Here is a 10,253-nt window from a genome sequence, read left to right as displayed (position 1 = left end):
ATATAAAGCAAGAAGAGCCAACTATGGTATGGCAATGGCTTGAGTTTTCTTGGCACAAGGAGGTGGCAACAAATCTACTATGACATATTAGGTATTGAAATTGCATTATATTTTCAAAAGCCAATGATCAAGCCAGCTTATTGATGTTTTTTTTTTCTTCTTCTTGATTTTTCCTATGATATAGATCTCCAAGTTTTTAAGAATTAAGCAGGTCTAGTGTATTTTTTCTATTGTCTAGTTTTTTTTGTCTTCATCGATGCATTAATTATGCATCAATTATATAGTGTTGTGCAAAAGAAGGAGTTATTGGTGTCAAGTGGCAATAGTAATTTTTTTTTCTTCATCTCGTAGAGGTGATGTCCTTGTATTATTTGTGAATTGTCTTTCACATGATCTAGTCACTTTTGTCCTTCATTTTAGTAATTGTATAGCACTACTAGTTTAGCATCAACCTAATTTTTTCTTTATAGTGTTAGTAGAGAAGCAATACAATTCTTGAGTTTGTGACCATATTAGTAATGAAAATAGTTCTTTCCATCTATATCAAGCCTCTATCAAGAATAATCTTGTGCTTACCTCTCAAGCAGATCTTAGTAATCATGGCTTCTTTCAAATTCAATGCCAATTTATATTACATGAGTTCTAATATCTATCTCATTGGAATTGTGTGTTGAATTTTTTCCAAAGGTATTAGATTTCCTACCATGAGTAGGTATGGTTTTGTATTAGTGATTCTAATTTCTTCTCAATTAAGAGAAGGAATTTTTAGATATGTATTTTGTAATAGAATTATTATTATAAATATGAATTAATATTTGAAATTGAGCTTGATTATGGAGGTTTTTAAGAAGATTAGAGAGTGAATTTATTAGGATTTAAGTAATAGCTATAACTTCTAAAATTCACATAGCTAATTCACTAGTTTTAGAATAAACTTCTCTCTAGTGAAGGTTTAATTTAGCTCACATATAGACTTTGGCTAAGATGGATAATCTTTCAAAAACTTAGAAGGTGTAACCATGATTTGACTCATACCTCTCTAACCAAATCTTTGTTCTTGACATCATTTAAAGAATTGATTGTCTCATGCAATGGCTTGAGCAATATATTGCTTTAATGAGTCTACTCTGAGCATTGTCAACAATAAATACTTAGTATAATCTTTCAACCTATATCAAAATTAATTGATAAAGACTTTATTATTCCAATTCAAGTTGCGAGTAAGATTTTAGAATTTACTAACATATATGGTAGTTGAACGTGATTTTTATTATAAAGATAAAAATTTTGTCTCTACTACCTTTTATAAGTCACTTTTTCCAAATGTGGCCATAAATATTTCAAAGAATGAATTCAAATTATAAAATAGTTGTGAATCTTTTTCTATAAAAGGTACCAATCTAGAAAGAACATTCCTAGATAGAAGTGCACTTATAAATCCTACTTGAGTAAATCCATCAAAATATTGAGAAGGATGCAACCTTAAATAGAACTTTACTTGTGGTAGAAATATTCAAAGCTTTAATCTTATTCTATCAAACTTCTGTGACATACTTATCCTTGTTTTCTTCATACTTCTAATAGCAAAGCTTTTCAAATTTGATTATAAACTTAATTTACTTGCTTCTCTCAATTGCATAACTTCTTGGCATATTCTTTGAACTTCATTATTGACTTCTTTTATAAGGATAGAAATAGTACTTCTATGATTTATATTGAAAATGTGTGAATTTTTCATCCTAAGAGCATTAACAAGCTCATAAAGATTTATAATAGTTGCAAATCTATTCTCATTTCTACCAAGAATAACATTTATAATTTTTCCTTCTATAAAAAATTCAAACAAAACTACAAGTCAAATTAAAATGAAGTAATCTATAACATCTAATACCAAATGAAAATTTCTACAAAAGAAAATAATCTTCTCCTTTTAACAAAAAAAACTAGTATTAAAAAACTAAATATTAGTTTAAAGATAGATAATTTGTAACCTTAAAAATATAATAATAGAAGTGAAATAATCTATTCACTTCTAAAAACAAAACAATAACAATGAGTTAATACTTATATCAAATTATCAAGGATATAAATCTCAAAGAAATAAAAGATCAATATAATCTTATATTATTCAAAAAGTCTGAAAAATCACTCAAAGATGATATAATATTAAACTAAAATGGCTATGGCTAAAAACAAGAAGATTAAAAAGTCTTGAAACAAGACTAACAACTAAAAAGGTATAGATAAGAATGAAGAAGGCTTCACTCTAGCTTCTATATATACTATCTAACTAAAAGCTATATGAAAATATTCTATAAGACATCCAATACTTGTCCAATTTGTAAGAAATATGTCTTAACTTACAAGGCAAGTTTCTAATATGAAACCACATCATAAGCTTGTATCACAAGCTATCCATACATATGATATATGACTAACTTATTGGCCAAGTTTCTAACCTACCAATCAACTATAAGCATATATTTAGTCAAATATGTATCTATGAAGCTTCTAAAAAGCTTTGCCTTAAGACAATATCAAAACTACTTATATTTACATTCTACCTAGTACTTCTTATCTAGGTAAATATGTATGTCCGTGATAGGTGCACTTCTCCATACCTCGCTTCCTCCTTCTCCTTGTTTATTGTCTTTGTCTCTTCTACATGAGTCTCTTTTTGCAAGCTTAGGTGTTGAGTATAGTTGGCATTGTATATCTTGTGTAAAGAATTATTGTTTGTTATTTGGTTTGAAGATAAATATGCAAAAGATTCAATTGCTATTTAACACTTTTAAGAAAAGACTTATAATTTAGGAAATCACTGTGTTATTGAAGTTGTAGTGGTTGGTATGAGGATATGATTTGCGGAGAATGGAGTTGTGTTTGATTATAGCATGAGCTCTTGAATATATACAATGATGTAGTAGAAACAAGGGTGACTAGATTTTTAATCTATGTTGGAAGGATAATAAAATTTGATATGTTGGTTCCACAAGCATGAGTTGTTTTTGTACCAATGCAACTCTATTTTATTACAGCATTTTAAGATATATGTATACATTGTGTGGTTGGTTGTGAGGAGATTTGATGAGCTGCAAGTGTACAAGCAATTCATTTAGAGGTGTGATATTATTGAAAGCGACAATATAGTAGGAAGCATTCAAGATGTGCAATTACTTTCTAGCATTTCCACCACATCTAACATTGAGAGGTTGGAAATTCTAGACAATGGGGAGCATATTATCAAATTCAAGGTCTTGGAAACAAGCCATATATTGCAAAATTATTGGTTTGTGACTTCTTTGCACAAATATGAGATTCAAGGGCACATAAGAACTTCAATGTTAAAGTCTTATGATATAGATATTTTAAATAGTAATATCAAAGAAGAGATGCATATATTTGTGGATACAATCTTGAGATGCAATATTTAAGAGAACGGAATACTATGAGGAAGAGAGTTAGATGTTCTACATTATTGAGTAATTATTGCAATCTCATTTTTTTGTCAATCTATCCAAGAATATACATCATATGGAATCACTTTCCTTTTCTAATATACTAAATTATAAAAGCTACTATTTGGATCTATATGAAGACAAAAATATTAATAGAATTGTCAGATTTTTAATACTTTATCAATATGGAGGATATATATATATATATACTATTAATAAAAATGTATGGATATTCTTGATATTTAGGCATGTTTGAGAGATATACATATGATATTTTTTATGAATTTTAAATAATTTTTATATCAAATAATAGATACAAAGTTGCAATAAATGATTTTTAGAATAATAAAATTTTAAAAAAAAATCTTATTTTTAGCATTTATCTTCAATAGTAAAGATTAAAATAAAAACTTTGGTGCTTATATATTAATCAATAAAAATGATGGAAAAAAAACATAAAAAAACAAACAAACAAACAAACAAACAAACAAACAACTACTACCTCTACAACTATTACTATTACTAACTAGACTAAATAGACTACCTAATAGTTTAAAAAAAATTAGAAAAGATTAATTGATGGCTCTAATTAGAATTTTATATAGCATAATCTATATAGACAAGTATTATTTGACATTATAGCAATATACTTTTATCTTACAGTATAAATAAAGTAAGTTTGTGTTCATATCTTTTAAATTATCTAAAATTTAATAGGCAATTAAAATTGTCTTTAAATTATTATAGAAAAAATAGCATATTAAAATAGATTTTCAAAAAATATATATATATATATATATATATTTTTGCAAAACTTGCTTTATTTTGTTTTATTTTAAGATAAAAACATTGATTCCTAAAAATTGCACTCTATTAAAATTAGATAGGCTATTCTAAAAATACTAATAAAATATAATTAAATTTTTTAGATATAAATACTTTTAAAACAATGATAAACATTTATATATATATATATATATATATATAGACATAAATCTGTATATAAAAACTACTTCTGAATATTAGAGTTTTTCAAAACAATTCCAATATATATATATATATATATATATATATGTATATATATTCTTTAAAACCTATATTCTTACTTGCATTAAACTATATGTATTCAAATGGTATCTATACATTCTATAATATCATATCACAATCAGTGGCCCAATAGCTACATGAAGTTGGTAATATTATCATATAAATGATGTAATATGTTAAGCCATTGTGTTGCCCAGTATGACAAGTGTCCCTAAATAAATCTTAGTGGTGAATATTAATGATTTAGCACTAAAAGGTTCTTCTTGTTGAACTTATGCTAAAAAGCCCTAAAGTACCAAGTTTTGCTAGGTTATCAATAAACTTTGATTCTTTGACAACACATTTTTTTTTTAACTTTCTTACAAACAAGAGAAAATCTTCAAATTTTTGGAAAAGTAGTTATATTTTATCATTATCAACTAGAATGCTGCGCATGTATTTTTTTGAATGAAATTTTTTATGACTACCATTGTTACTTGATTAATTTGTTTTACTACGTTGAAGTTCACTTACCATTTCAGACCAATTTGTTTCAATAGAATTCAATACTGTAAGTTCAAAACTTCTGATATATTTTCTGCCAAAATTGTGTTTCTACACTTGTATTATCGTGGTCAAAACTTATGTCAAGGAAGTTCAAATATGCACTGTTCAAGAACAAGAAAACAATGTTACATTTAGAAGTGTGGGTCAATCGTTGTTGTTTATGGAGTAGCAACCCTCATAAAATACAACCAAGGAACAACGTAGACAGCAAAGACCAAAATTTGTTCATTCACCCAGTCGGAACTTGTTTCACTGGATTATAATAAAAGGACAATTTTGGCATTAGTTCAACAAACGAATCCGATTTCGTCGCTTTCGTTGGTTATGGACAATCTGATGTGTAGTAATTAGGAAACTAGCATCGTAGATTGTGGAGGTCGTTTTCACTGTGTGAAAACTTACATTAAAAGGAAAGAAAACATTGCAACTCATTTGACTGAATTTAGAGCAAACTTGGATAATAAGGTTCCAATCTGAGAAGCTTGTAAGTTAAAGGTGAGACCACAAAAACGAATTTTTTTGTGAAATACTCTTCAAAGGCTAAAACTACAGCTATCCACTTCATAACAAACGATACAGTGGATAGCCGTATGTCTTGCATACGTACTTCATACAAGACCTAGTATCCCAAAGATTGTGCTACTAATACGCCAAGGTTATTACGGTCAGAAAAGCTAAGACGGAAGGCAACCCTGCAGACCTATTTCTTTCCCGAGGCAGTCACATTAAACTTGAAGAAAATGATGTCTCCATCTTGAACCACGTAGTTCTTGCCTTCTTGTTTATACTTTCCAGCAGCCTGTAGAAAGAATAAGCAAGCATATGAAAACCCTTCGCTGGACCACTACGATAGCAATGTTACGGTTGGATTAGATATTCATGTGGACAACCGAGAACACATCATAATTGAAAACAGTTTGAGATGAGTTTTAATTTAGAAACTCCGATCGCAAACGATTACGGCGAGAGACCATATTCCTGGACCAATATTCAGTAATCCCTCACCTTCACCGCTGACTCACTTCCGAGCTCCTTCAAGTCGTCAAACTTCATGACCTGTAAAATAAGAAGATAGCTCGTTAATTATCATCTACAAATCTTGGGAGAAAACGAAAGGGGTATGCTGGTTACGACTTCGTACCTCTGCACAGATGAAACCCCTTTCAAAATCTGTGTGTATAGCACCAGCTGCTTGCGGAGCCTTCGACTGTTTCCGAATCTGCCAACACTTCACCTGGTATGGGAAAACGGCAGAACAGTAAGTCATAATAACAATTTGACGGAAACATTAACAAAAAAAAAAACAAATGCTACTATTTTCACAAATGGGGAAAGTGAATATCAGACCCTTAACTTGCACGCTAACAAGACTCTACAATGTAACCATCAGAGCGGTGGTCGGTTACAAAATGCATACCTCATCAGGACCAGCTGTGAAGAAATAAATTAAATTGATGGCAGCGAAACCTGTCTTGATAATTTTGGGCAATGCACTGTACACAGTGGGACCTTAGTGATGTCAATAACTACAGACATCATCGCATGTCCTTGGCTTCCCGAAAACACCTTACGTATCACATCACCGATATTAAAGCATCAAGAGCGGTGGTAGGATAGAGCAGGCCATAGTGTCTGGTATATGTAGATCATAGAGTAATAATGAAATTAGTAACACAACCCGACACTCAAGTTAGAATTTTCAGTACACACCTGACGAGATCATTCTCCTTGCAGTATACTGCAGCTTCATCTGCAGGCATGTCTGCTAGTTTTTGTTCTAACACACCGCTAAATGGAATTAAGACACCACCTCCATGTTCCTGTACCCTGGAAAACCAGCCCAACCGAAAATCTTGCATAGTTATTATTTACTCCACCAATTCTGCTACATAATATTACAGAGAACTGAATGGATACGAAGCCACATACAAAACAAGTAATATTCAGCAGGCCAGCAGAAATTAACAAATATCATGCCAAGTGAATGTGGAAAATTGAAGGCAAAGTAGCAACATTCACGGAATAGACAAGATAATTCATAGTAATGAAGCATAGTAAGCTCATCACATAGATATTACCAAGCATGAATCTTAGCTAGCCACTTGTTTTTCTTCCGTTGGTAATCCTTCTCCGTCATGTTGATCTGCAGAGGTCAGCTTCAAGTCTGATATTAGAAGTGATACTAACAAAGAACTAAATTTCAAGCTAGAGTGGAACAGCCAGTCTTAGAAAAGGCATGCTCGGTTTCGAAGGACAAGGACGCAACCATTTCACTATACGCCAAAAATAAAAGTGTCCTTGCAAACACATGATTAAGGCCGATATTGGGACTTTTGTAAATACTCAACAGAGCTCTAGGGGAAAGCACAACCTAGCTTTTAAACAGAGTAGCAGACTGTAGTAGACCTAAGTATTCACAATAGATTGTGACTATTTCCATGAACCTATGTTAGAAAACATCCATACTAAGTCAAGTTTAAAAATTATGTACTTACCAGATATACCACTGGTTTTGCAGACAGCAACTGGAATGTATTCAGAATCTCAATTTCGGCAGTTTTCCAGTCACCAAGTCTGACATCCTTTTCTTGTTTCAACCAGTCGTAGACCTGTTCTTACCAGTCACAAAAATTGGTCACAGATAACTACGTCTATTTTAAATTAAGTGCGAACTTCTTAATCTAAAAACAGAGCAGGAGCGAGAAGAGGAAGTCTTAAAAAAAAAAAACCTGTATAAACATATGTTTCAAAAATGTGCAAGCACAGCTTGTAAGTGGAGGAAATTAATTAATAAATTAATTAATTTTCTAACAAAAACCTAAAGAACTCTCTAAGGTCTCTTCAGAAGATAACGGACCTTTTGACAGCATTCCAATTCCATTTTCGCTTCCTTAGCATTGCTGCGCTTCAAGACTTTTTCACAGTCGTCAATTTTCTTCTCCATGAATTCAATGTCCTGCAACAAAGCGGAGAGTATTTCATCTCATTTAGAGGAGATCAATGGAATGTAGAATGAATATAAATTACTCATTCAACAAAAACTCATCCATGGGCATACGTAGAAGCCAAATTACAGCAGAAGCTATGCAGGGTAAAGCTTGATGTAGAATATAAACTTCTGCGAAATCCGCATTATCCTAACCGAGGTAGATGCAAAGAGGTTACCTTTAAACGCAATTCTTGAGAAATGATTTCCAGATCTCTAACGGGGTCAACTGAATCCTCAACATGTGTGACCTCTGGATCATCAAAAGCCCCTGCAGAAACATAATTTCTTTTAGTTTAAAACCCGTCGGAATCCAAAGAGGATTACTCTTTGAATGAAACAATCAGCCAATTGCTTCATGCCATGGTATGACAAACAACCAAAGTAGATAATACAGATATTGCATATTTATGGTTGGTCAGACTTTTAATAAAACTTACTCAAGACATGAAAGATGCCATCCACCGCTCGAATATGTGACAAAAAGGCATTGCCCAGACCCTGCCCTTCGTTCGCACCGCGAACTAAACCAGCGATGTCGTTAATCTCAAGAAAAGCGGCCACCTGGTTCACCATTCAAATATTCTTTCTTTAGTATGCATCAAGAATAGGATGATCGTTTGCTATCTTGCACAGAGACTACGAAGTGAATATTTCTGCAGCATGAGGTTCTTAAAAGAACGCGCCCTTCCGTAATACAGGAGTTACGAAAGAACAGCTAAAGAATGTTAATGACGTCAAGAACGTCGGGCAACATGAAACAAGGTTACTACCTACTAAAATTCAAGGGGCAAGGCAAGAGTGCTCGTAATTCAAAGGTGAGGATGTCGTAAATAACCTCGCTTTTCGGTTTGAACAGCTGGCAGAGCCAATCGAACCTCTCATCAGGTACGTAAACGCGTGCTTCATTGGGCTCAATTGTACAGAAAGGAAAATTCATCGCAGGGATGGCAAGTTTCGTGAGAGTGTTGAACAAAGTGGATTTTCCAACATTGGGGAGTCCAACCTGCAAATCAATCACGCAATGTAATGATGAAAACAAGATACGAAACAAAGACGAAATGCAAAGAGAAAATTAAAATCGGGTTAATAACTTTATCAATTTAGCGAATTCAATGACCGTGATCAGTCCAGATGAAGATGCCTGCCACTAAGAGACCAGAGTCACACAAAAAGTGAGGTAAAAAAACAAACCGGCTTCAATTATCTAAGGGAAGGAACTCAGACATCAACTCTGACTCTAATCACAATGTGAAGCAAAAGAGAGCCAAGTTTAGTGAGGAACGACAAAAAAAATACTTCCTGGGAACAGAGAAATACTCTACTGATCAATACTGCTTTCCTAATACAGCCGAATTGTGCTGCAATAAGGATCAAACAAGCGAAAATAAAATAATAAATAAATAAATAAATACACACCGCAGCTGAGTGGCTGCAGCACACTGAACCAGAATTCGAAACAATCTGCCCCAAGCCCAGCGACCAAAACAAAAAAAACTTGCAACACAGCGACTCGACTACACTTACAAAATCAAACGATGCAAATACACACGGAGCACGAGTAAAAGTGCCGTTAATGTTTGAGGACCTACAATACCAATCTTCAAGTGGGAGGAGAAGCGACCAAGGATGGGGCGTTCGGCCGGAGCCTCCTTGCCCTTAGCAGCCTTGGGCGGCATGGCTTCAAGCTAGAGAAGAGCACAACAATGTGGAGAGTCCAGACTAGTGCGTCCGTCTCTGCAAAGGAGCCTTTGGGGCATTAGAGACAATAACGAGGTGCGAGTGAGGGCACTGCGAAAGGGGACGCAGGCACATCCCCAAGCCCTAATCCCAGCCCTAACGTTGCCTCGCGGTCATAGGGTCCCACGGCTTTGGGGTACAGTTGAACATTCTGGCCGTAGCTGATTTCGATTCTTGCCCAAGGCAAACTAGACTAGCTCTACCCTACATTGGTTTTATTGTGATAGTTGGGAAAATTATGTACTCATTTTTTTATTTTTATTATTTGTTTGTTAGGATTTTCGTACCAAGAATTCAAATCATGATATTCTTATTTTCGTTTCCTTTTACATTATTATTTAGAAAATACTTTACAAAATTAAAATCCATGTTGTGGTGATTTCCAAGGTTTGGACATGTAGGGTCAGATTTATCACATTCTACACGTCTTTGAAGTTATTTATTGAGGTTGAATTAATAAATTTACTTAAAAAAAA

The 10,253-nt window shown here is 32.9% G+C and overlaps 1 protein-coding gene across 1 annotated transcript; it reads right to left on the bottom strand.

Annotated features, from left to right (window-relative positions):
• Positions 1 to 5,417: 5,417 nt before the first annotated feature.
• Positions 5,418 to 9,795, bottom strand: LOC112285174 (obg-like ATPase 1). Its single transcript, XM_024525799.3, has 12 exons — positions 9,630 to 9,795; positions 8,876 to 9,043; positions 8,478 to 8,601; positions 8,217 to 8,308; positions 7,909 to 8,007; positions 7,547 to 7,660; positions 7,130 to 7,194; positions 6,762 to 6,878; positions 6,469 to 6,544; positions 6,193 to 6,285; positions 6,057 to 6,107; positions 5,418 to 5,850 (listed from the first exon to the last, which is right to left on the bottom strand). The coding sequence occupies exons 1-12, from the start codon at positions 9,714 to 9,716 to the stop codon at positions 5,752 to 5,754; spliced, it is 1,185 nt and encodes a 394-aa protein (XP_024381567.1). The 5' UTR covers positions 9,717 to 9,795; the 3' UTR covers positions 5,418 to 5,751.
• Between the last annotated feature and the right edge of the window lie 458 nt (positions 9,796 to 10,253).

Source organism: Physcomitrium patens, chromosome 7 (genome assembly GCF_059467195.1).
Source record: "Physcomitrium patens ecotype Gransden chromosome 7, ASM5946719v1, whole genome shotgun sequence".
NCBI lineage: Eukaryota > Viridiplantae > Streptophyta > Bryopsida > Funariales > Funariaceae > Physcomitrium > Physcomitrium patens.
This window is presented reverse-complemented; position numbering and strand designations above follow the sequence as displayed.

Excerpts from the sequence above, each read along its gene's own strand:
- LOC112285174 (XM_024525799.3), bottom strand. The coding sequence starts at position 9,716 with ATGCCGCCCAAGGCTGCTAAGGGCAAGGAGGCTCCGGCCGAACGCCCC. Across the intron at positions 8,008-8,216 it reads CTCAAGAATTGCGTTTAAAG|GACATTGAATTCATGGAGAA; the intron begins GTAACCTCTTTG and ends GCTTTGTTGCAG. Across the intron at positions 6,545-6,761 it reads AAGGAGAATGATCTCGTCAG|TGCATTGCCCAAAATTATCA; the intron begins GTGTGTACTGAA and ends CACTGTGTACAG.